Source organism: Emys orbicularis, chromosome 11 (genome assembly GCF_028017835.1).
Source record: "Emys orbicularis isolate rEmyOrb1 chromosome 11, rEmyOrb1.hap1, whole genome shotgun sequence".
Lineage (NCBI taxonomy): Eukaryota > Metazoa > Chordata > Testudines > Emydidae > Emys > Emys orbicularis.
In genome coordinates this window covers 69,682,932-69,710,060 of record NC_088693.1, presented here as the reverse complement: position 1 = coordinate 69,710,060, position 27,129 = coordinate 69,682,932, and the positions used below count along the sequence as shown (strand labels likewise).

The 27,129-nt window shown below is 44.0% G+C and overlaps 1 protein-coding gene across 1 annotated transcript in view; it reads right to left on the bottom strand.

Moving 5' to 3' along the window:
- The window catches only part of COL6A3 (collagen type VI alpha 3 chain), an 86,350-nt gene that overhangs the window by 47,164 nt on the left and 12,057 nt on the right, over positions 1–27,129 (bottom strand). Inside the window, exons 4-19 of the mRNA XM_065413388.1 lie at positions 25,448–26,050; positions 21,469–22,065; positions 19,935–20,501; positions 17,557–18,180; positions 15,622–16,221; positions 14,329–14,937; positions 11,636–12,235; positions 8,690–9,036; positions 7,881–7,959; positions 6,361–6,506; positions 4,450–4,542; positions 3,416–3,469; positions 2,255–2,326; positions 458–484; positions 292–336; positions 143–196 (exon numbers count right to left, since the gene is read on the bottom strand). Coding sequence (XP_065269460.1) covers positions 143–196; positions 292–336; positions 458–484; positions 2,255–2,326; positions 3,416–3,469; positions 4,450–4,542; positions 6,361–6,506; positions 7,881–7,959; positions 8,690–9,036; positions 11,636–12,235; positions 14,329–14,937; positions 15,622–16,221; positions 17,557–18,180; positions 19,935–20,501; positions 21,469–22,065; positions 25,448–26,050 — 5,117 coding nt within the window. The remainder of the gene's footprint in view (positions 1–142; positions 197–291; positions 337–457; positions 485–2,254; positions 2,327–3,415; positions 3,470–4,449; positions 4,543–6,360; positions 6,507–7,880; positions 7,960–8,689; positions 9,037–11,635; positions 12,236–14,328; positions 14,938–15,621; positions 16,222–17,556; positions 18,181–19,934; positions 20,502–21,468; positions 22,066–25,447; positions 26,051–27,129) is intronic.

Below are 27,129 nucleotides of genomic sequence, written 5' to 3'. Positions count from 1 at the left end.
ACGTCCAGCCCAGGATGAGAAGAGCGGAAAAGTGGCTTAAACCCATCCCCTCCCAAGTTGTGTGGTGTGTCCCTCCACCCCAGCCAAGGACTGGAGTCACTGAGTGTAATCATTCCGGAACAACAAATATAATAAAACATACCCTTCTGCCAGCATTGCCTCGCTCCCCAGAAGTGCCTGGTAGGCCTCTTTGCCCCTGCCAAAGACATACGCGTTAGAAGAATTTCTGCTGCTTTAGGGGGAATAGTACCACGGCAGCTCATTAAGAGAGAGCTCATTAAAATGACTTACTTCTTCTCCATCTATGCCGTCCAGGCCAATTTCTCCCAGTTCACCCTACAGAATAAAAGAAGCATGGTACAAATGATTAAATGTACACATAGGTGAAGAGAGGAAATATTTCACACACGCGCGCACTGCCCGTCATTGTTGTTATGTTTGTAACATGTTCACATACCTTTTCTCCTGGGAATCCACGGGAGCCCTGAAGATAACAGAAAATAGACAGTTACTCTCCCTTAGAGACTTCCCACAGAGATCTGCAGCTAGGGAGAGATGGGGCATAAACCTCCCCCAGTCAAAGTGAGAAGGGGAGGCAGCCAGGTTATCTGCATCCTTATAGCCTTTCAGCTGGCATCAGTGGGAGCTGGACAGTGCTTAATTTGTACCAGGGCTTGGCAGTTCACAGCCTCAGCACCTCTGGGCTTGGCAGCGCAGAGCCCCGGCACCTCTGGGCTTGGCAGTTCATAGCCCTGGCACCTCTGGGCTTGGCAGCTCAGAGCCCTGGCACCTCTGGGCTTGGCAGCTCAGAGCCCCGGCACCTCTGGGCTTGGCAGCTCAGAGCCCCGGCACCTCTGGGCTTGGCAGTTCATAGCCCCGGCACCTCTGGGCTTGGCAGTTCAGAGCCTCAGCACCTCTGGGCTTGGCAGCTCAGAGCCCCGGCACCTCTAGGCTTGGCAGCTCAGAGCCCCGGCACCTCTGGGCTTGGCAGTTCATAGCCCCGGCACCTCTGGGCTTGGCAGTTCATAGCCCCGGCACCTCTGGGCTTGCTGCGTCAGTTATGAAAGTAAACAAATTTCTTGAGCCCCGGCACCTAATTACTTGAGCCCCAGCAGCTCTTTCATTACAAATTAAGCACCGGAGCTGGACTGTGCACTAAGTCAGCAGATAAGCATGAAGAGTTTGGAAAAAATCTACTATGGGAGCCAGCAGCCCTATTTAGTCAAACAGCTGTTTTCTAAGGAACTTTTCCAAGTGTGAGGAGAGCTGAGGACAGACTGAGCCCAAAGTGAGGGGCAACATGTAGCTGAACCACCCTGGGAAGGAATTTTACAACCCTCTCTCACTGCAGCTTTTGACAGAGTGCTCCCTTCCATCCAGCAGCTCCCCTGACCAGCAAGTAGGGGGGGAGGAGGGGGGGACCACTCGCCAAACCCTCTCCACCACACTCATTCACCACAGGGAGTATCTGGAGAACAGGGGTTGGAATCACCACCGGACCCAAGATCTGGGTAGGTCTTAGTCTAGCAGGGACTTTGGAGTGTGGCTTTTACTGCCCTTTACTCATCTTACTTTACTGAGTAAGACAAAGGCACAATCTAGCCCATAAAGTGGCCTTCAGAAATTGGGCCCCCTCCCCCATTCTCATGCTGCATCACAAAGTAATGTCTATTTTAGCCAGTGGCCTCAATAAATAGTTTACTCCTTAAACAAATCCCCTTCTCCTCAACCTAATGACCTCATGCCTGATCCCTTTTCTGAGCCATAATAAATCTATATCCAAGGGATGTTCCAGACTGGATATTTTTCTAAGAGAAACGTTCTAGCTCACCCACAAGATATGGGTTTGATACAGGAATCCCTGGGAGAAATTCTCTGGCATGTGGCAGAATGGTCCTTTCTGGCCTCAGAATCTATGAATATTTATAATAAAAATTGCAAATCCCCCCCAAGTTCTTGCTTTTCCTTGTCCCCTTTTCTGAGCCATTATTTAATAAATCCATTTAAAACGATAGTCATCTTCTCACTTTGCTCTCTGTCTCCCAATTGCAGTTTCCCTCCCACACACAATCCCAGCCCTGAGCCAACATTCACACATGGTGATGGTGTCAAGAAAATCAATCTCCTCTCTTCCCTCTCCTTTCCTAGTTTTGCATAAGAGCCTCAGCTGGAGAAAAAAGCTGTAATGGAGCTACACTGATTGACACCCACTTAGGATCTGGCTGTATTCTCTAGAGATTCATTAAAAACATACCTTAATTCCTCTCTGACCAGGACAACCTTGGAATCCTTGAGTTCCATTGACACCTGCCGGACCCCGTTCACCCTATTGTAGGAATGGAGCAATTAGTAATGGTCTACGATACACCCTACTCACCCTAACTTTGTGTATTTACACGCTTGGATTGTGGTTTTACTGTACCAGAAACTGAAAATGCATATAAGGGCTGGGCATGTGTACATGATAAAATCATGCAACTGACAGGGGCAGGCAGCTGCAGTGTGAGTTTCCTCACAGCATCCTGCCAATGACCTTGGTCACGACATGTGGGGGCCAACCCTCGTCTTAGGAAGCAACTGAAAGATAATATCTTCTTGCTAAATTGTCTCTAGCCTCTCAAATACAGAACTGTGTTAGGAGGTTCTCCTAAAAGAAAATGCATTCTGGATGGGTCGGTAATGAGATCCTGCCCTTAACTATTCAGACACAACTCCCATGGCACATAGTATCTGAGAGCAGAATTTGGCTTCTCTCTATTATGTTCCTGGATGGATGAGAAAAGCCCGTTGGCCTCCATCTCACCATCTGGTGCTGTGCATCACGGCGTGTTTGTTTATTTCTTAGTTTATGTAGGACTTCATGGTGAAGTGACGGTTCAGAGACGATGATGCTAATGAGAAATTGAAATCATGGGACTCATTGTCTTCACCATCACTGTTACTGTCTGATATCCCAAAGGTTGGACTGAAAAGGGCAGCACAATCACTCCACATTTCTTTTAGTCCGTATCCATTACTTTGGGGTACTCCACTATCTTCACACAGGCAGGGTGTTTGCTCTGTTTGTTTGGCTCTCTATGTAACTCAGGTGTGGCCAAAGCTTCTCTGCTCTGAGTAAGGGGTGGCAAAGAGGTGTGTGCTCCGCCCTCGGAGTAGCCCAGAGACTGAAAGGCACACCTTTCCCCAGCTCCCCCTTGCTTCTAACACCATTTCACGCCCCGTTGTGAGTCAGGCCAGTAACTAGTGGGGGCTGGAAGCAGGGCACCTCCCACTCCCTGCCCCACGTTCACAGGAGGGGATGTTGGGCACAAAGTCCCAGCTCCCCACCACCCACCGCAGCCAGAAACAATCTGAGCAATGTCAAGCGACCCCTTCATTCCCCTCTGAGGCAATATAACTCTAGGCAGTTACTTACAGGTCCACCTTCGTCGCCTGGATAGCCTCTGTAGCCATTCTCACCTGGAACGCCCTAAAAACCAAGGCATATCAATTGATTTTTCAAACAATATCTGAGGTTTCCTTGCTACAATCCATGCTCCCCTTTAAGCCCCTGTTCAAAATATCCCTGGATTTAATACAGAGCAGACGTTTGGGAGGTATAATCTATAAAGAAACTAGTTAAATTAAATAATCTGATTACGACTTCCACAGACCCTCAAGCTGTGCAGAAAGCTAGTCTATGCAACCACATATTTTCTATCACTAGGATTCTTCATTTTCCCGACACCATCCCATCCGATTGCTACACCGACTGGTTGTGTCTTGTCTTAAATTAGATTGTAAACGCTCTGGGGCAGAGTCTGTCTCCTGCTGTGTTTGTACAGCACCCGGCACAATCAGGTTCTGACCCTGACTGGAGACACTAGTTGGAACTGTATTATGAAGAAATTCTGAATGAATACCATTACTATGTAACATGAAGCCCTACAATTTCATTAGTGTTGCTTTAGATGATTGTCTCTAAAACTCAACCCTCCTCCTGAATCGTAATTTTAAAACAAGCAAATCTAAAAAACTAAAAAAGCGCCATTTTGCAGCTCAGAACTCTTTTTTTTAAATAAAAAGCACTTTTAAAAAAATAATGTGGGAACTTGTTCCTTATAATAATATATGGAGATATACCTTGCTTATAGAGCTGGAAGGGACCTTGAAAGGTCATCGAGTCGAGTCCAGCCCCCTGCCTTCACTAGCTGGACCAACTACTGATTTTGCCCCAGATCCCTAAGTGGCCCCCCTCAAGGACTGAACTCACAACCCTGGGTTTAGCATGCCAATGCTCAAACCACCGAGCTATCCCTCCCCCCTTCTCAGCTAGGAATGCAGGATGCTGGAGTGAGTGAGTGCTACATTTATATTGCTTTATTAGGGGAAAGGTCTGAAAGCTGGAGAGGATTTCTGTGAGATGTGAACCTAAGCTTGGCTATTATGAAACTAGATGCAGCAACGTACCTTTGGTCCAATGGTACCTAGCACTCCTCTATCTCCCCGCTGCCCAGAACACTTGCAGGGCACTCGGCAGCATGCTTTTTCCGCGACGTTATCCTATAATGAAAGCAAGCTGTTAAAAACCCATGCAGGAGATGAACTCCCGAAGCAACATTCATCCTTGAGTGCTGTGTGATGGACAGATATGCAGGAAGAGTAATTTAGTAGATGAAGGACCTAAGGTTTATCCCCCAGTCCTGCAGTGAACGCTGCACAAGTTCAGGAGTCTATCCACATTGAGCAAGGTTTCATTGCAGGGTAAGAACCTGGATATTAGTGAATGTTAACGAAATGTTTGATACGGCCTCAGAAACAGAGCCAGACAAGGATGGAGAAAAAATATTCACCAGGATTTTAGACACTTTTAAATGGAATTTTGCCTCCACTATATTTGCAACCATTTCTATTTGCTCTTCCCAAAGGTCCATGCAAGCAAAGATGTGTGTACAGACACGTTCACGGAAAGTGAATGCCAGACTCCCAGCAAACTCCTTTTCAGGCAGAAGTGGAAGTAATTCATACAGGCTAGATCACATATCAGGGAAAAGAGGATCTAAATTCACCCCTGGGCAGAAGGCCAATGCAAGGACTTGAGTGAGAGTTGAGTGGTGCATTGGCCTTGGTATGCCCCAGTTTCGCCCAGAAACAATGCCATATGCTTTAAGGTGACCAATCTCAATGCGGAAATGTCAAATCATGAGCATGGAATGCTCCAACGAATCCTCACAGCGAGCAACCCGCAGGCTGAAAGTCATTTGAACAAAACAATTTCAAAGAGCAGACAAGTTAATAAAAAGTAGTCTAGTTTTGGGTACCAGGTATTAGTGTTAGTCTGTATCCACAAAAACAACGAGGAGTCCGGTGGCACCTTAAAGACTAACAGATTTATTTGGGCATAAGCTTTTGTGGAGTCATGCATCTGAAGAAATGGGTTTTTTACCCACGAAAGCTTATGCCCATATAAATCTGTTAGTCTTTAAGGTGCCACCGGACTCCTCGTTAGTTTTGGGTAGTTCATTAGCAGGAAACCAGTAACGAAATTCAGCAAGTAAATTGTTTGTCACAGAGGTCTCACCTACCTCTACTCAGCATTTACTAGGAAAATTCATTCAAATTGAATTGCACAGAGGTAGACTGAAAACTAGCTCGAATGGTAAGCCAAACGGTAATGTTAAACAGCTAGGTAGTGATTTGCGGGAGAAGTGTTCAGTGGAGGTAACACAAGGATCAGTGTGAAATCTGGTCTTATTTAATATTTTGATTAATGATCTGGACGAGGAAGGTTATAAAACTGGCAGCAGATACTAAACTGGGAGCAACTGCAAATGCCAATGAAGATAGAAAATTATTGCAAAGAGCCCTAGAGAGACTACATACATGGGTGTAAAATAATAAAAGTGCAAGCTAGTTCATTATCAGAAATATTAGTGAAAGACAGCTATCCACGCAGAGGAAGAAACCTAGAAAGCAGCACTGCTAAAGAGATTTCATGGTGACACAGAGTGAGAGCAAGGTAGCCACAAGTTTGTAGTGCGATAAAGCAGCAAGACTAATGCAAATGGCATATAGAGAGGCCTAACTTCTTGGAACAGGGAAATAATAGTCCTGTTCTGTGGCATCGCATCTGGAGTACGGGGTTGAATCCTCAGGTGGTATAAACTGGCATAGCTCCTCTGAAATCAATAGAGCAGCACCAGTTCACACAAGAAAGTCAGGATTTAATTTTATTCACTGCAGCATCCACAAAAATACACAAATGAGTTTATAGGGCTAGATCCACAGCTCGTGTAAATCAGCAGAGCTCCATGGATGGAGGATTTGTAAGTGTTTGTAAAGTTTCTGCTCTATACAAGCTGTTAGCTCAAAGTTACTTACAAGTTGTTCTGCCAGCTCGAAATCTAAATCCAGCAGATTTACTCTGAGAGGCCTGTTATACGTGAACCCACGTCCAAACTCTAACTGCATCACATCCTCAAAATTTTGTGTTCTCTCCAGCCCCACGAAGATGAGAGCCTTTACACCTGAAGGATTGGAACAGAATGCATTTCTATGAAAGCGCCAGCAACACTTGGAAGCATGCATATTGTAAAATCTAAGCATGGATTGTTCCTGTCTGCTTAACTGGAAATCTAAAGAAAATATTGGCACATGTTCATTAACTTGAATGATTTTAGGGGGTCTGGATAATGCAAGGGATTAATGATCTATCTGCCTCTCTCTGGGTTTGAAAGTCATCATGTTTAGGTGCCAGTAGGTAGTGGATGGGCTACACACACAGTGTTTCACCTCTAGGTCACCAGCTTGAATCCAATTTGCTTCATTTAATGGCTGAAACACCTGGTGGCTGGGCATTTGTCCTTATAAAGCTACTTAGTGGTCTCGGCCCGGTGGGGGCAGGTGGCCAGATGACCAAAATTGTCCTCATGGGGCTAGATTCCTGCTGGCCCCATACCTGGGTGGTGCAGTAGGGAGGGAGCGAGGAATTGCTCTGCTCTTGTGTGGGCTGCAGAAGATTGGATCAGCTTTGCAGCTTCTGTGCTCCGGGCTGTCCCAAGATGCTCCCGCTAGGAGCACTGTGCCCAGAAGGGGGCAGGAAGGAGAGAGCACCATGGTCAGCTGTGAGAGCGTGCAGGGCCTATGCTGCACTCTCTAAAGGGGTGTAGCAGTTTGTACTGCCCACAGTGCACTAGGAGGCAGAATGTCTCCAGTGGCAGTGCAGGGTTGCTGCTTAACAATACAATCTAGCTCGTGTATAATCCTAGGTGGAAAGAGCAAAGGCAGTGGATCCAGTCCTGCCAGCCCTTTGCCTCTGGAACTTGCCCTGCAGCCAATGGGAGTTCCGTGTATGGAGGGCTTGCAGAATCGGCCCGTGAATGAGCGTGGACGCTGAACTCCCATCTCATTCCTATAGCTGGTCCCTTCAGACCCTATCAGCAGCGCAGGGCGGGGCTTGCACTGCCATTGCCAATGCTGGACCTGCTCTGTACCAGAAGGATTCCATTTCCCATCCTGCGCTGCCATCACTTTGGATGAAACAGATCAGCATCCCGGGAATCCTCTGCCGTCACAGGTCACAAGCTATCAGTTAATGTAAACTGAGTTAGAGCTGTGTGGATCCTGGATTGAACTCCACCCCTGTGCCCCAGACTCTGAGACGTTCAGATTTAGATCTGAGTCTGTCCGCATGGGCTTGCCTCCGCCCGCGATATACCACGCACAGAGTCTCCGTCAGAGTAACGCCGCCATAGCATTATTCAAAGGGGAAGAGGATTAAAAACAGCAAGCGTGTGCGAATTCAGCTTAATACTGACCTCACCATTCATCAAAAAGCTGGGTGCACCTCTTTTATGAGAAGCCCGGGGCAAAATGAAGCAAAATGAAAAGTGACAGAATACCTTCTCTTTGCAGCGCGGCTGACGCAGCCTCCAGCTGAGCCATTCCACCATCTATACCATCGGTTAGGTGAATTACCACCTGGGAAGGAAAAAATTCAAGTCAGGCCTCAATTGTGAAACACAGCCACATACAGTGAAATGTTTGGCCAGATTCTCAGCTAGTGTCAATTTTGCTTAGTTCCATTGCCTTCAATGGAATTTACACCATAATATTCAGAGCCGATCTTGCAATAACATACTTTCCTCAGGTGCACATTTTGTCTGAGGTCAGACTAGCTGATCCTACTGGTTCCTCCTGCCCTTCACATATGGATTTTTGGCTTGACGTGCCCGATCATGTTACTCAGATGTACATTTTCCAGTTAGTAATAGCTACAGCTCAGTAAATGGCCCAAATTGGTATTCACAAACATTAGCCGGAGTGACACTCCACAGTGTTGTGCCTTACAATATATTTTAAAATGCCACTTAAGTGCAGCAAGACAATACGGTTAAGATGCTCTAACAAGGATGCTTTGTTTATTAATTTCCCTGCATCAATTAAACTAATATATATACAGCAATATTCCAAGTAAAGAAATAATGGGGAAAAACCCAGACATCTAGGGATCTTTGCTTTTCAGTGTCAGGAAATCTTTCATGCTCTCAACGTTTCAGTGGGGCAATTTCCTACCTGGTGTAAACTGGCAGAGCTAAGTTCACTTCTCTGGAGCTGTGCTTGTTTAAACCAGTAGAGAATCTTGCCCAATGTGTTTCTGTTTCAAAGCACATAGAAAAACCTCTAGAATGAGAGGAGAACCCAGACTTACTTTCACGTTGTTGGCAGGAGCTGTTCTAAATTTGCTCTGGTAAGAGCTCAGCGTCTGTGCTGTCAGAACATATGGACCACGGTTGCTTATGTCTCGGAACTTCGCAAACAATTCTGGCTGGTACTCGGAAAAGTCAAAGGCTTCAACGACTCCGGTGGGTGTTTGCGCCATGATTGCCACTCGCACAGTCGGCTGCTGGTTGCCAGTACAGCTGATCCTCTGCATCTGGGTAATTCTGTTCAGAATGATCTCTACCTTGGACTCCAATGCTCTCTGAGAATTAAATATATTTTGCCCTGGTCCAACATCCGAGACATCAAACCCAAGTATCACATCCAGTTTGCATTCTGGGGAGGAAAAATGTGTAGACTCATTCAGACACAGAGTAAGTGGTGGGGGGGAAGTTATTTCACTAGGAGGGTGGTGAAGCACTGGAATGGGTTATCTAGGGTGGTGCTGGAATCTCCATCCTTAGAGGTTTTTAAGGCCCGGCTTGACAAAGCCCTGGCTGGGATGATTTAGTTGGTGTTGGTGCTGCTTTGAGCAGGGGGTTGGACTAGATGACCTCCCAAGGTCTCTTCCAACCCTAATATTCTGTAATTTTATGATTCTTCTACGATTCTGCAATGATTGCTTCAGAACAGAGCAGGTACAGAACTCTGTTTATTTTTTTTTTAATTGAGTCACCGCTTATTCATCTGTTGAATATTATCTGAATCCTAGACTGTGAGCTCTTTGGGCAAGCGACAATCTTTGTGCTAGTTGTCCAAATGACAGTGGCAAGTACAATGAGGCCCTGATCCTGGTTTGGAGCCCTAGCTACTACTTATAATAATAACAATGAATAAAAAGTGGTTATATGTTTTTCTCAGTGTAGCTATTGTTTAGAATTTGACTTCATCTATTCAAAAACAAATAGGAAATGAATCCGCTAAGAAATAAATGTGTCCTAGACTGCATGGAGAAATACCTTGTTTTGCCTCTGTGAAAGCTTGTCCATCCTTTAATAGTGGGCAAGTGTTTTCTCCTTTCGTTTGCTACAATTTGCGGCCAAAAACTGGCGTTTCATTTTATCTTGATTTGCACAGAATTACAAGTCTTGCATTATTTTAGGAGAGAATTAGTACAAAGATTTAATATGAGATGCAAAAAGTCTAGTGGTTTAGGCAGGGCATTGGGAGCCAGGACTCCTGGGTTCTATTCACGGTTTAGTGGCCAAACACTTTTGTATCATTTGGCATGGCAGGTAGACTCTGCTAGCTCCATCTGTACTTATCGACTTCACAGGAATGTTGTGAGCCGTAATCGATCTCTGTGAAGTGTTTTGCAATCCTTCGATGAAAGATGCAATGATGAGTGCAAAATGTTATTATTATCTGTATCATGGGCATGTCTAACTTTTCCCCAGCGGGGACCACATCTTAATAGAGAGATCATCACGCAGTCTCAGCTCCCTTCCCAGTCCATCCATTGGAGCCCTACCAGTCTGGATCCCCTTTCCATTCATGCAAGAACCCTGCAGAAACACCAGAATCACCCTCCTTATTGCCAGCTGCTTCTGTATGCATCTTGGCACATCTGCAGCCATGCAGTGAGCTGGAAATGAGGAGGAGCCAGCATGATGTGACGTGGGCTATCTACAGAATGACCCACTAGTTGGATAGTACTTTCTTTTGTGGCTGTCTAGAGCCAAACAAAGCCCATCACTCTCTGAGGATGGACCAATGAAATAGATCCTACAATATGACAATGTGCCCTGAAAGTTCAGGGCAGACCTTGACAAAAGGGGTAAATCTCACTACTCTTCTCCCCACAATCCTTAATCCTCCAATATATATATAGTTACACCCAGTTCTGATCTAAAGGCAAAATCCATGGTGAGGTGAGGTCAAGCTGGAATTCACTGGTATAACATGCATACTAATCTTGGGCAGTCAGTTATGAGTTTATCATTTAGTAAGCCTTTGGTCATGAAAACTAACTAAGGCTTGGTCTACACTAACCCCCCAAGTCGAACTAAGGTACGCAAATTCAGCTACATTAATAACGTAGCTGAATTCGACATACCTTAGTTCGAACTTACCGCGGTTCAGACGCGGTCCACACGCGGCAGGCAGGCTCCCCGTCGACTCTGCGGTACTCCTCTCGCTGAGCTGGAGTACCGCAGTCGACGGCGAGCACTTCCTGGTTCGACTTATCGCGTCCAGACCAGACGCGATAAGTCGAACCCAGAACTTCGATCCCCAGCCGCCGAACTAGCGGCTGGGTGTAGACCAGCCCTAAGTCAGTACAAAGGGGCCAGTCAGATCAGATAACACTTAAATCCACAGGGCAGCATTAGATCATTTAGTAACTATTTTGTTTGAGGTGGAGATACTATCATTGTCAACACGTGATCAATCAACCCTGAGTGCAGGGGACTGGACTAGATGACCTCTCGAGGTCCCTTCTAGTCCTATGATTCTATGGGGGGGAGGGATAGCTCAATGGTTTGAGCATTGGCCTGCTAAACCCAGGGTTGTGAGTTCAATCTTTGAGGGGGCCATTTAGGGATCTGGGGCAAAAATCTGTCTGGGGATTTGTCCTACTTTGAGCAGGGGGGTTGGACTAGATGACCTCCTGAGGTCCCTTCTAGCCCTATGATTCTATGCTAGTGTTTGTCATCTTAGAATGATTGTTGTTTGACATATATTGCAGTCCCACCCCCCATGTTCTAGGTGCTCCACGGATGGATAGGAAGGTTTTTGTGCTGAAGAGCTTACCATCTAGGGAAGGGTTTATAGTCTAGGGCTGAGCCCAGTCACTAGAATTTGCAAGATCCAGGCTTAAGAAAGCATGGGAACAGGAATACAATGATGCTATTGGAGGAGTCTGTTTAAAGCAAACAAAGTGCTCCAAGAGGAGAACTATACATGGAAATAATATTTTTACAACAATGGCACTTACCTCTGGCTTCACTCACTCCTGGACACAGTTGCTCTTCCATAACAGCATCAAGAGTAATCAACACTTGTTCATTCAGTTCTGACAGTTCCTGGGCCGTTGCCACTCTGAAAGCAGTGGCACTATCACTGGATAGCTTGCTCACTTCATCCAGGTCAATGTTTTTCACACCAACGGCAAACACCTTGACACCTGCGTTTGCCAGTGCCAATGCCGCTGTCTGTCCGTCATCCAAAGGTTTGCCTCCTGTCACAATAAAAGCAACTTGAGGGACCCTGTCCTCCCCCCTGCCACCAGCCTCTTTCACAAAGTGCTTTGCCTGGATGTGTCTGATGCCTTCTCCAGTATTAGCCACTCTGCCTCCTTTATAGGCTACTCTGTTGATAGCACGTAAGATCTGGTCTTTGGTGGTATAGTCCTTGAGAAAAAATTCATCAGTCACATCAGAGTTGTACTGGGCCAATCCCACTTTAATGGATTTATCATCTGAATAGAGAGCATCAATTATGGAATATACAAATTGGATAACCTGCTGGAAGTTCTCTCTCCCTAAATTGATGGAGCTGTCCAGCAAAAACACGATGTCGACTTCCTTTTTACCATCTGAAACAGTTAAAAAGAAGGTGGGTATTAAATGCTTTGTGGCACCCAGAATATTGTTTCAAACACTAGAGGAAAATAGACCATTCTTAAATTGTCGGCAAAGGCTGCGTGCTGCACATAGAAATAATTCTGCATTTCATTTAGAAACATGTCTTGCCTTGGAAAATAAGATGAGCAGTAAGACTATGGCTGATTCAGAATGAGTGAATGAGTCAGTGAAGACCAAGCCATTCAAAAGTGAGTGGCTGCCTCCTTTTTTGGATGGCCAATCTTAAAGGAACCTGACGTTCAGTGAGGAGGTGGCCGCTGCATTTTCGGAAAGTCGGGCCCCTTTAAGATGTCTCTTCTTTTGCTAGCACCCAAATTCACAAGTCACTTTTTAAAATCTTGGCCGGACTATACAAACTGACACAAACCCCAGCTCACACCTCACCTTTTTGGGGATTCATATTAGCACCTGAGGTCCAAAATCTCCCTGCCCCTGCTCTGCACTTGGGCTGCTAGCCTGCTAAATCCATAGCCAAATCAGTCAGTCCGTGCTGGGGAAAATGTCCTAAAGCACCAATGAACTAGGAAAGCCCTCTGAAATGTGAGATTTGAAGAAACCAGCCAGCAAAGCAGGTTCTGCAAGATCTATTGAGACCACATTTTGGATGTGGCAAAATATCAACCAGAGATGACCTCTTGGGAGAAAAGAGACCATAGCGACAGGAAGGAGAAGAGAATCAATACGCTTAGGTTTGAGGCAACCATTTAGGGTGACAGATTATATGCCGAGAGTACAAAGGGCACACTTAGGGTCATTGAAAGAGACAACGATGGTTACATGGAGAAAAGGAGTGACTGTATTTCAAAAGCTTTGGAGGAGCACCCAAAGATTATGGGCTCATCAGAACCAAACATTAAGAGGTTTGTCCATCAAGATTCCAGATTAGGGTACCATTGGGTGTAATTCATTACTGGGTGCCAGTGAAAAATCAAACGAGGAAAATGCTGAGCAAGCAAATGATAAAAACAGTGATTCACACACAACATGTAAGCACCCCAGGGTGAAGCCAGTGCAGAGAACAGGATAGATTGGGGGTGGGGAAAGGCAGGGAACAGAATTCCAAATGCCAAATCTAAGTGCAAAACCTCGATTATTTTAGCAAAATGCCTGGTTCTATTTTAAGGCTAGGAGAACTCCTAAATATAGTCCTGATCTAAGGCTCTTGGAAGTCTATGGAAATCTTTCCACTGACTTCAATGGACTTTGGAGCAGGTCCCATGTGAAGTAATGTCATGTTTCACTATCACTTCCATCTCATCTTTATGTTTCTTCAGCGACATGAGCAGTTTTGTGACCGCTCAGAAGAAAGGGTCCATAAAACATCATATTCATGATAGAGTCATGGAGTTTAAGGCCCGAGAGGACCCCCAGATCATCTAGTCTGACCTCCTGTGTATCATAGGCCAACACCACCACCCAGCACCCATATACTAAACTCAATAACCGAAATGAGACCAAAGTACGACAGCCCACAGGAGGCTAGACTCTATGTGCCACAGGCAGAGAACAAGAGGGTCTGAGGGGCACCAGTGCCCGAGGCCCCCGCAATGTCAGGGAAATGATTAAGTGAGACATACCCAGATAATCCTGGCAAGTGACCTGCAACCCACACGCTGCAGAGGAAGGCGGAAACCCCCCCCAAAGTCACTGCCAATCTGACCTGAGGGAAAATTCCTTCCCAACCCCCTTACAGCGATCAGTTAGACCCTGAGCATGTGAGCAAGAGCCAGCCAGCCATGCCCCTAAGAGAAAGAATGCTCAGTGCCACCTCAGAGCATGGACCCACCCCACCCAAATGTTACGCTATATAATATGTTATTTATTTTTATGAGGGACATATTTCCGTCTTATTCACGTTCTAAATTCTACCATTTTCCAAGTTCTGCAAGGCCCTTTCGGCGAGTATTCTTTAGTGCAATGCAAGCAGAGGAATAAGGACTAAAATACATTAATTCTGAACGGCTTTACAAATTATGAGAATTTTATCCCATGCTGCATCCCGAAGGTTCCCCCCAGTGTATACCAACATGAATAAAAGACTGACCAGGAATTGGAATTGGAATTGGAGGAGGTGCAAGTGTAGGCTCTTGAGGTTCTTCAAATGATTTGATGAATCTCTTTTCAATGGTTGGGAGTGCTGTAAAATCTCTGATTATGAATGCAAGTCGAGGATCATTGGTAATTCTCTGCAACTGAGTGCCGTCTGCATTCCTTGCTCCTACACCCAGGATTTTAACCCCAGTGGATGCAATCAAAGCAGAAGGTGTAGTCACATCATCCTGGGACCTCCCTCCAAGGAGGAGGACTAAATGCTGGGGGACCCCGTCTTCTATTCTGCTCCCTGCAGACCTAATGAAGTAATTCTTCACAACATAGTCCAGCGCGTTGCCAACGTTCAGTGGGGACCCTCCTTTTAGCCTCAGGCGGCGTATGGCTTGCAGAACAGCATCTTTGGTCTTGTGTTGTTTTAAAAGGAACTCCTCGAATACAGTATTGCTGAATTGGGCCACACCAATTCTCACTTTGTTTGGCCCAACATCCAGCTGCTGAACAATTCTGATGATGAAATCCCGAATGTGTGCAAGACCGTCGGACCTGACGCCGTCAGAACTGTCGATGAGGAAGATGACGTCCTTCTTATCGCCGTCCAAATCTGCAGGAGAACAAAACCGTCAAGGAGAGAGGAAAATTACTGACATGAAAAACCTCCTTTGCTTGAGCTTTGCTGTAAGGTTTCTGAGCAATCTCTTCCCAAGGATGACCCAACTCATGGGATCTCTGATGAAGCTCCATTCACCTGATAAATATAGCACATATGCTTTGTTTTTAAGGGGGAATGCTAAAATGTGCTATCTATTAAAGTGAAAAGCCACCCTTTAGGCATGGGAATTGGAGTTGGTTTCTTTTGGGGGGGCGGTGTTTTTTGTTTGCCTCTTTTTGGCTTTACCTGTCAGTTTAAATTTACATCCAAAATTATAAATATATATCACCCCAAATCCTACTCTCCTGCACTCTGACTTCTACTTTTTATGCATTCATTTCCTTAAATGTTCCTAACCTCATTTTGGCCCCAGATTTATGCTCATTTTAACTAGAAAACTCTTCAAAGGGCTGCAGACAAGGTAAGCAATGCAGCTTTTGCCCAGAAAACCTTAGCCCTTGATATCTCCATGAAATCGCTAATGAATCTCCATTCTCCTGACAGTGCGAATGTGCTGTATTTGTTTTTCAGGGGGAAATCATTTGTTGTCAGGGAAAAAATGGAAAGTTATTTGCACTTTTAGCAATAGCTAAATTAACAGCAACACAAAGGCACTGGGTGATCAGACAATCTTACCTGGAGGGACTATTATGTCTCCCAGGAGACTTTGTATCTGGTCTGAAGTCAGCGTTCTAATAGGGGTCAGCAGCTTCTGCTCTAGGCTGGGTAGTTCCTGGAAGTTTCTCACTGAGAATATATACTCAGGGCTGAGAGAAATCTTTGTCAGCTCCTCAGGATCCACATTCTTTGCGATAGTCAAAGGTGCGACTCCAGCTAGTTTGATTTGGAGGGCAGGGTCCTCTATGTCATCAGCAGACTTGCGGGAATAGAGCAGTATTAAAAACTGAGGGACACCTTCCTCTATGCGACTTCCAGAAGTTCTTGTAAAGATATTTTTCGATACATACTCCAGGGCAGCTCCTACATTAACTCTTTGGCCAAATTTGGGCCTTAATTTTCTCACAGCACTCAGCACTTCGTCTTTGCTGGAGTGAGCATTGAGAAGAAAGTCGACCCTGGAGTCATCACTGAACTGGACCACAGCAACCCGGGTGGCATCGAAACCCACATCCAGGGAGTTCACCATCCGTTCGATCAGACCACGGATGAGACTGAACTCAGAGGTAACAAACTGGGAGCCATCAATGAGAAACACAACATCCTTCTTGCTGCTCACTGTCAAAAGAGAAAGAGTTCAGATGATGCACGTATGTCCAAGAGTTGCATTGGTAAATGATCTAAAGGGCAAAAGTTTAAGGCACCCGCAGATGTGCAATTACACATCATCATTTTTGGGGTCATCAGCGAGCAGCACCGTGCTGAAATTAGCTGTCCAATGAAATTGACGTGTAAGATTAAATAGTGTGGAAATCTAGTCTGCAGTCCTCATACACAACTCTGACTTACAACATTCGGAATCCAAGTGAGGCTAGACCTTGCAAGCCACCTTCTGTCCCGCACTCTCACAATCTCACTTCGATACAGCCACTAATTAAAAAAAATAGGGATCATGATTTGTCATTTAGTGCACAGAGGGGAGCCTGTCAGCCCTCTCTCTTGGCTGTGTCAGGGAACAGAAGCATTAAAGCCCCTTTGCTCCCCTGCTCAGATTGCGAATCTGGCCATGTGGGGTGGAGTAATGGTTGCTCTCCTGATCTGAGTCCTCTGAGTGAAGGCCAGGGAGGGGGCTGAGAAGGCAGGAAGTCAGAGGAGCCCTGGCTCCACACCTCCCCCCTATTCACTGGCCAGACTAGCTTGCCACACACATGAGGCAGTAAACATGAGAATTATCTCTGAGCACCAGGTCCTTCTCTGGTCTTTTCCCAGAGAGGCGCAGCCCCATGCTACCCCTTACACAGGGCAGACTAGATATTGAGAAAGTGAGTTCAGTGACACCGCCCTCTCTTTTGCATCACTAGATTGCGCTACACTTGCCATCTGAGAGTTGTTTTCCCCGTTGCTGTTATTCCCAAGAGGAAGGTTTGCTTCCTGATGATGAGCTTTTCTACCCGGTTTCAGGTCAGAGCAAAGTTCTGTGCCTGAATTATAAATGTCGGAAAAATCTACATGAATTTACATGAAAATGTCAGTTTCTTAACTAAATGATCTAGTTTTCTTTTGGGGAAGTGGGGGCAGAAATTGCCTGGTCACTAAGTTATTAATTAATATATCACCCCGTTTATTTATTGTAACACTATGGTCCAGAGCCTGCATTGACTTCAGTGGACTGTGTAGACATAGCAGTCTGCCTGCATGACCACAGGGCCTATAGATGTATTTGAATGACTGGCAGGAATTACACAGATCCTTGCAAACCCGGGTACAAGCGAGCAAATAGAGGATAAATTCGCAGGGAGATGAGGTTGGTTTTGGAGCCTTAATTGTGAATGCCTTGCCTTTCCCTCTTTGCGTCACAACCATAATGTTATTTAAACATCAGTTTTTTGTCTCTGAATCTTACTCGTATGAGCATTGCTCTGCAGACACAACAGCCAAAAAACACCTTCTCACCTGGACTGGGTGTTGTCAATTCAAAATCCGGGACTAGCCCTTCAATTTGTTCCCTGGTGAGCCGAGTGACTCTCTCTGAGATGACCTGCTGTACAGTATCCAGTTGATTGAAGTCGGGGATTGCAACAGCAAAGTCTGGAACGTAAGAGATGGTCTGCAGCTCTGTGATATCGGCATTTCCAATTCCAATGCCTAATGGCACCATGCCACCAGTCTTCAGGGCCACCGAGGGCCTTCTCACATCATCTCTTGATTTACCAGATGTCAGGAGAATCAATAGCTGAGGGACACCTTCAGCTGTCCTGCTGCCAGTTGGGCTGGTGAACACATTCTTTAGGACATAGTCCAGGGCTGCACCCGTATTAAGAGGAGCCCCTCCCATAATGGACAGGCCCCGGATGGCACTGATCACATCTGCTTTATCAGTGTAGGCGTTCAGAAGGAACTCGGGTTGTATGATGTTGCTGTATTGCACCACGGCAACACGGACCCTGTCAGGACTGACATCCAGGCTCTCGACCACTCTTTGCACAAAGGCCCTCAGTGCAGGGAAACCACTTCTGGCACCATCTGAGCCATCAATCACAAACACCACATCCTTCTTCTCACTTTCGTCAGCTGTTTTTGGAGACAATGAGGGAAGGGGAAGATAAGTCAGATTCTCGGTGTAAAGTAGACATCCTCTGTATAGAATGATTTGCAGAGAGAGGAAACGCTTGGGATCTTAGGTCATGTATCACAGATGCTGATCCTGTTTCTTTATAGTTTACCTTTACCCAGGCAGTCAAATGCTCTTGACTAATGGACAGATGGATGGAAATCCAATGAAAACCATGTGACATCATGTGCTGGGTGATACCTACTTAGTCTGGAGGGGGCTCTATACTCTTTAGTGGAGGCATCAGCCTTCAGCAAGGGAAGACAAATGGAGTATGTAATCAGGGGGCATTTTCTCCCAAAGCGATCAAGGGTCTCTAGGGAGTGGAACACATTAGCACCAGTTGACTACTCCACATAGAGTGCCCTAGAGAGGGGTGCAAGATGGAGGAGAGACATAGGGAAAAAAAACTTCCCCGGGGAGCATTCTAACCTAGAAATAAGTAATGCTGCGCACACACACACAGACACACACACACACAAATTCCACAGCTGATTGGACAATGGTGAAACTATTTTTGTGACAATATTTCAACTGGCTCAAGCCAGCAAAATAAAGAAGTGAACTGAAATAAAAATGAAAAATGTTCAATCATTTTTGTGATAAAAGTAGTTGAACATTTCTAAAAGCTAAAAAAATTTGATCAGTTCTACTACCGAACAAACTCACACCAAACTTCAACACCCTGGTTCAGGCCAACCAGTAAACAGTCACTGCCTGTCAAAGACCGGATAAGGTTCATTTGGCTAGAACCTTTATGGAGGCTTCATGTTAAGTATGTTGCATTTTCCCTGTCTCCATCTGCTGGTAGGAGGCCATAATACCCATCGTCTTTGCTGGCAAAGCAGGGATGTTTCACAAAAAAAGGCATATGTGTTCACAGATGATGTCTCTATGGTACCATGCTATTTAGAATTTTGATAATTGAATTGTTACCCTTTTGTTATCCTTTATTCTAGTTCTGCCATTTTAATTTCCTCCGGTTATAATTGCAACTGATTCAATAGCATTTAATTTACTGGTTGATATCTGGGTGCAAAATATAAAAGCTGTTCATGTTTCATTCAAGAAGAAATTTAGAGAAATGAATCTAGGATGGCAAGCAATAGATTTATGCACTGGATTGTCGATGATGCCATGTTCCTCTTTCCCCACACCACTTTCAAGAAGAACAAAATCAGTTTGGAAGAGAAATAGAGACAACCTTGCCCTAATTTGCTCCTAATCCAGCAAAGCACTTAAAGCTACTCATACTGTAAGCTCTTCAGAGAAGTGACTGTCTATGACACCATCTTTGCACAGTGCTTAGCACAATGGGGCTGCAGTCTCTGTTGTGGCCTGCAGATTATACTTTATAATATAAATCAGAAACCATAAGATAGGCTTTTTTACTTCAATGAGACTGTTTGTCCTAAAGGAAAGCATGCACTGAAGTGCTTTACTGGATTAGAGCTTGAATGAAGGAAAACCAACGTAGACTACCACTTGCTACATCATTATTTTAAACCTCAACCGTATTGGGCCTGAGCCAAAATGTACTGAAATCAATGGGAGACTTTCCACCAGTTTCAGAGAGCTTTGGATCAGGCCCAGGATCCATTGTTTCGTGTGTAGTTCTAATTTACAAGGATCATTTTGCAACATTTTTTTTAGTCCTCTGAAACAAATTTGATACATGTTTCAATGTTATAAAAACAAAAGAAATGGTGGCTTTCCATACCTGGTCGTTGAATTTCTATGGTTTGCAATAAGTTCACTATCTGTGGTTGTATGTCTCCAATTCTAGAAAGGGAATCAACTTTTAAAATGAACTGTGGACCATAAACTATCCTTTCTAGTTCTGTGATATCGGCATTCTTGGCTGCGATAATAAAAACGACAACACCAATTCCTTTCAGGGCCTCTGCTGGTTGTTCCACGTTATCAGTAGATCTCCCAGCAGAAAGCAGAACCAAGAACTGAGGAACGCCTTCTTCAATCCTGCTTCCAGCTCTCTTCACAAACAGATTCCTCACTGCATAATCCAGTGCAGCCCCCATGTTCAGTTGTCTCCCCGTTTTTATCTTCATTCGTTTCACTTTCTGGAGTATTTCCTGCTTGGATGGGATTTGGTCAAAGGTGAACTCCACCTGGACGTTGTCGCTGTACTGAGCCACAGAGACTCGGATGGCATCCGGCTTCACATTGAGCTGAGAAATAATTTTGTGCACAAAGTCCCGGACAAGAGGGAACTGCCCAACTAGGTTGGATGAGCCATCAATCATGAATAAAATGTCTTGCTTACTCACTAGAACAAATAGAAAGAAAAAGAAAACAAGATGTTAAAACCTTTTTATGGGTCATCATGGAAACTTTACTTTTAAGGAGCTGGATTTTGATATTTAAAACGATTGAGTGATTTTCATTAACTAGAGTATCTAAATGAAAGTATCTAACTAAATGAAAAGGGATACTTTACCTATTTCCCTTTGGTCACTTTTTAATTTCATTGACTTTCCAAAGCAAAGTGGAGCATCTGTTATCTATTTGTTAAATTCCTCTTAATTTTCGCATTTCCAAACTAAATAATCTTAATCTTTTTAATAGCCCCTTCTGAATGGAGCCACAATAAAAGAACTCTGGGGAAAATATTTATATATATCAGGTTAACTTTAAACCTGACACAAATATTTTTGGAGATAATATCAGAGACTTTCATTAACTTTTAACTCACTATCAGGAATAAATTCTGTCCTCCTCTACACCCGTACCAGCCCATTGATTTCAGTGGGGTTGCAACTGAGGGTCAACTCTAGCCTTTTATGTTGGGGGTTTGCTTTTTCTTTGGTTGATCTATGCTGTTCTCCACTATATTAATCTCTTCTTTTCATTTTTTGTGGGGAGCAGTAACCACTCCCTACGTGTGAGTTGGTCCATACAAACACCTATCGTAGGCACTAATGCATCCCAAGTGGTAGGGATACAAAGGCTACGGGGACAATTGGGCAGGATATTTGGTATGGTGGTCATAGACCCATTCTGATCTCCATTTCAGTGCTGATTCAGCAAAGCACTTGAGCAGTTGCTGAACTTTAAGCATGTTAGTGATGACTTCAGTGGGTCAATGGATCTACCCACATAAAATTAAACACAGGCTTAATGCTTTGCTGGATCAGGGCCTTGGACAAGTAAGAAGTTGTGCATCATTCAAAGTAAACAATCAAAAGAAACAAGACCAACTTAATACAGTCAACATGAAGAAAGGTAGATATTACCTGAAGGGGTAAGTGGAACTTCTTCCACACCTCCACTAACATATGTTGTTAAAGGACTAATTAACTCCTGTGGTAAAGCTCCCAGAGAACTGAAATCATCCATAAAATGCACCAGCCTTGGATTAAATGCCATCTGCTCAAGTTCTGCCTTATCGGCATCTCTAACTCCAACACAAAACGTCAGCACTCCAGCCCGAGCTAATGCATTGGACGCTTGTATGAATGCATCAGCAGACTGCCCTGCTACAAGCAGGACCAGGACCTGTGGAACTTGTTCATCTATTCTGCTCCCACCAGCTTCAGTGAAGTGATTCGTAAGGACAAAGTCTAGTGCCGAGCCAGTATTCAGCACTGATCCCCCTTTAGGGAACAACTGCCTCAGGCGAGTAATGATATCTGCCTTGTTTGGGAATGTGTTTAAAAAGAATTCAGTTGTAGGAGTATCACTAAACTGTACTAGGCCAACGCGTACATTGTCATTTCCAACATCAAGGCCGTTAACTAGGCTCACAACAAAGTCGCGTACAAATGGGAAGTAGGCATTTCCAACGTTGAGTGATCCATCCAAAAGAAAGATGATATCCCTTTTGCTTTGAACTGCAGTGGAGCACAGAAAATAACGTGAGACATCATAGAAAACATACCAGTATTTGTCATGTGTGCATACAGTATGCACCGTACACACATGTATACCTTGTTAGAGAGAAGGGGGGAGTGGGAGAGAGAAAGTGAAGGGAAGAGAGAGTTTCCAAGAGAGTAACAGCAAGAACATTATGTGACGTTATTGGATGTTTTGTTTTTGGCTTGGGCTGCAAACAGTATTTGAATGGCTCGTATTTAGAAATGGAGCCTCGTCCTTGTCTGCTGTGTAGAAAATGTATATTATTACTAATGACAATCAGAATGGTTGCATACTCTGTAGCTACTCTGGGTCAGAACCTCAGCTGGTGTAAACTGGTTTCATTGACTTCAATAGAGAAACACTAATGTACATCAGAGAAGAATCTGACTCTCTGCAGTTAGTCTCCATTACACTGGTGTGAGTGAGATTATATTTAATGAAAACTTTGGGCCTCCTATTAACACCTTATAGAAAATATGAGTTTGGTAATATGTAAAATACACTGTGATCTCAATCATGGCCAAATATAGTGAAACCAGTACCAGAGACCATCCTTATGAGACAATCTCCCATTCCGAGCGACTGCCCCCAAAGCATAGTGAGCCAGATTCTGCTCTCAGTGTAAATCTGAGGTAACTCCATGGGCTCTAGTAGAGTTACTCCAGATTTGCCCTGGCGTAGCAGAGAGCATAATATGGCCCCTGGAGTACAACTTTCAGTAGAAGAGCACCTGTCTTAAGTAACTGGTTTTGGATGGTATTTTGAGTGGCCACCTTAAATATCTTTCACTGTATGTTGTGTTTTTAAGTAGGTGTTTCTCCTGGCTGTACTGGGGTGACTATGTAAGGTGCCTGTGTATCTCCACCCTCCCTAGGTCCAGAATGGCAGATTTGCATTTTGCCATCAGTGACGGACAGGAACTTCCCTCTTTGGGGACGTACTGCTTGATCCTGCACTCCTTGCTTAGGTCCAAATTCTGGCCTCTCGTATTGACGTTGCATAGTACCTGGCCCAGCCATGGTCCCCTGCAACACAGAGGAAGGTGGCATCAGACCCACAACACCAGCTCAGTCCCACTAGAGGATTCTCCCTACATCAGCATTAGGGCCTTTTTGCTCTGGAGTTGTGCAGCAAACTGCTGGATCTCAGCCAAAATGTCACAGCTTTAAAATAGTATCTCAGCCCTTTATAGGGTTAGGAGATAGTGCTAAATCCCACTGGGAAGCTTAGGGTAAAATACTGGCCCTATTGATGTTAATGGCAAAGCTCCCATTGGGTTGGGATTTCACCCTTGGAATCTCCCTTTTCCAGTTCCCGCTTCTAGTCCTTAAAGGTCCTGTGATATCAGACTTAAAATCATAACATCCCTACATTCTGAAAAGCTGCCATTGCTTCCGGAACAAATCTGGGCCTCTACCTGGGATCAGTTTGGGGGGAAATTCCACTTTTAGGGGGATGCAGGAGTCAACTTTTCTCTTGTAGGTTGATTTAAAAAACTAAGTCAGGTGTTTGAAGCTGCTGAGGGGTTTGAAATGTTAGGGGAAGTCCCCGGGAGATAGACTAATGGGCTGGAAACATGGTCCTATGTCTGAGATAAACTGCATAGGAATGCAACACATTTATCACTTGCCTATGCAATTTATAGCATGCCTCTCCAATTGATCACATGGATGCCAACTCCACATACATGTATAGGCATGTATGTAGCTACGTTCCTCTATTCTGAAGGTTCTTTTGTCAAGGGTAATGTTTGATGTCTTTAAACTTGAACATTAGAGAGGTCTATCCATTTATCTATCTCAGGTTCTTTCTATAGGGCCCTAGTAACAGGGCATTAAAAATCAAAAGGGCAAAATTGGTCCCTTTGTAATGAAATTATTTCTGCCAAATCATATAGATTACGTTGCTCTTCTCTGTTCTCATCTGTGGTCACCATTCAAAGCCTTGATGCGAACTAATATCCTCAGATAATCTATTGCAGTGTCATACTCAGTAGTAATATTTGTAATGGGCTGTTGCAAGGGAACATTTACTTCCATACAGTGTTTCTTTACGGCTATGTTTATGACAGAGACAGAGAGACAAAGAGGGAAGCTACATGTATAAGTTTTAAAGAACAAAAAGTCTACGGACATTTTTACTTGGCATTTTGAAATAAAAATGTCAGGGTTGACATGTAGCCATGCGAAACTGTATTAGCAGGAAACATATTTTGAAAAAGCTTGTTAAATGATAGATTCTTTTTCCGTGATATTCATCTTAATTAAGGACCAGTGCAGGCAAACTGATTTGTAAAATGTCATCTCTGCGTAGGGAGCAGTCATTGCGTTTTGAAAGGATTCTTAAAACCATACAGTTTCTCTGCACCCTGGGTTATCATTTTAGTAACTTGGAGAAACTAGAAAGTGATACAGTCCTGATCCAATTTCACTTAAGTCAATGGGAATCTCTTTAGTGACCTTAATGGGAACTGAAGGGGGGCCTTATTTGTCTAATGTTTTCATGACATGGGACTGAAATGAGAGTTTAGAACATGATCCTCTGTATCTTATTATAAGAATCCAGCCTCACACTTGTCTACTGGTGAAACATCCTTAGGAGAACCTTAGTACAAAATCTTTAGGCACATAAGTCATCTATTGAAATACATGGGAAACTGGTTCAGATGCCATTACTCAGTTTACTGTGTAAGGGTCTAATCCAAAGCCTACAGAAGTCAATGGAAAGAAACCATTGACTTCAATGGGCTTTGGGTCACACTCTAAATGGACACAATCAATTCTAGACTAGTTTTATACTCAGTTTTATAGGTGGGTGGATAATGAGAAATTTTTCTGCACATTTGAATTTCAAATTTGAATTTGAAAGTGAATTAGAAGTCATCAATGTTCACAAACTTGTCTGGTTCACTTTCTCTGAACGTATGAATGGTCCAGCTTTATCGTCACACGTACAATACTTTCAAATATAATTTTTAAGCTTGCACGATCGATTGAATATCCATTGAAAGCAAATTTCAAATTGTATATTTGATTGCAATATTCAAAATTTGCTCTGTGGTGGTTAGTAACACAAATCATCTCATCGGAGATCAGAAACAATACCCTGTGACTTATGTAATTAACCAGAATAGCATGGGGGGGGGGCAAATTTACAAATACATTAATGAAAAACCTCAAGTAACAAATGCATTAAAGAATGTAACAACCTGTTCATGAACATTTTGCAAATGGAAAAGAGGCAACATTTAACTGAACTAAATGTCCATTATGGATGATTCATTCATCTCTACTAGGTATAAAATAAGAATTGAGAACTATGTCAGCTACATCTCCTTTGATAAATGTATATGGTTACCTTCTGGTATTTCTTGAATAACTACTTCTCCAGAGAGTGTTTTTATAGGTGTCAGCACTTCAGGGAGAATGCCTTGCATAGCTGCAGTACTGAAGGCAGCTGAAGTGAATGCAAAGTTTGCTTCCTGGGCAATTGCTTGAAGTTCCGACTGATCTGCATTTCTGGACCCGATGGTGAGAACCACAATTCCATTCCTTTTAATCTCTGCTGCTGGTTGGGCAACGTCATCTGTGGACTTACCACCAGTAATGAGCACCAGCATGGGCAGAACTCCTTCGTCACTCCTGTACCCTGCAGAACTGGTGAAGAAGTTTTTCCTAACAAAGTCCAATGCCAAACCTGTATTGAGTGTCGTACCACCCATTGACTTCAATTTCCTAATGGTACCGATGACATCTTTTTTATTCTGACTGGCACTAAAATTGAACTCTGGTTTTACAGTATTTGCATATTGTGCCACAGCTACTTGGATAAGGTCTGGTCCAATTTCCAGCCTTTGGATGATTCTGATAATGAAATCACGGATTGCAACAAACTGGCTAGTTCCCAATGCAGTTGTGCCATCTATCAGGAAGACTATGTCCTTCTTGTTCACTTCAACAACTGCAATTAACAATATACAGATATATTGTCAGTGGAAGTGCTCAATCAACAATGCTTATTAATGCAACATCAACAATTGAACGGGCTATATGACTTCTTGTTTGCTTAAAGTAAGTGTTACTGTAGTTTTACATGCCTCTTATGGATACTTTGGTTTTGTGTCATGAACTTCACTTCCTTCCCTTTTAAAGTGCTTCCTTTCAGAACATTTTCCCATTTTCTAATGTGGGATTGCATTGAATTCCACTATAATATGATTTATTATAACAATGTCTCTTTCTAAATCATGGGGAAAAGTTAGAAAATGTCAAAAGCTAATCATAATAAAATTGCAAAATGTATTCTAGCACAGAAAAAACACACACACATGAAAAATCTTCATGGTCTTCAATGGGCTAGAACAGTGGTTCTCAAACTAGGGGCTGCAGGAAGGGAAGCCAGCACGTCCCTCGGCCCACACTGCTTCCCGCAGCCCCCATTGGCCTGAAGCGGCGAACCGCGACCAGTGGGAGCCGTGATCGGCCGAACCTGCGGACGCGGCAGGTAAACAAACCAGCCCGGCCCGCCAGGGGCTTTCCCTGAACAAGCGGCGGCCCAAGTTTGAGAACCACTGGGCTAGAACATAAACTGGTGTATTCCTATTGGCTTCAGTGGAGGCATGCTAATTTACATCATCTAGTCCCATGTGTCTCAAAATAGTTATGCTCACAAAAGCAATTAAGTAAAGAACAGTTCCCACTTATTCCACATACCTGTTCCCTGTGTGTCTTCATGTCCTGTCTGTTTCCTTAACTAATAAAACAAGTTATTACTGTTCTTCGCTCAACACAGCCAGCCCAGCTATGGAAAAGTGCGCTGCATTCTATTCTGGCTTGACTAAATTTTAACTGCCAAATCTTTTTAGGGATGTTGATGTAAGAAGTAGAAAGAACACAACTGGATTTTCAAATCCCCAGTTGAGTCTGAAGGGCTGGTAATTAGAAAAAAAGTTGGTTGTGCCATACTGGAATCAAAACGCCATTATATTTAACACAGAAAATGTAGGCACTAGATAAATAAATATTAACATGGTTAATAGG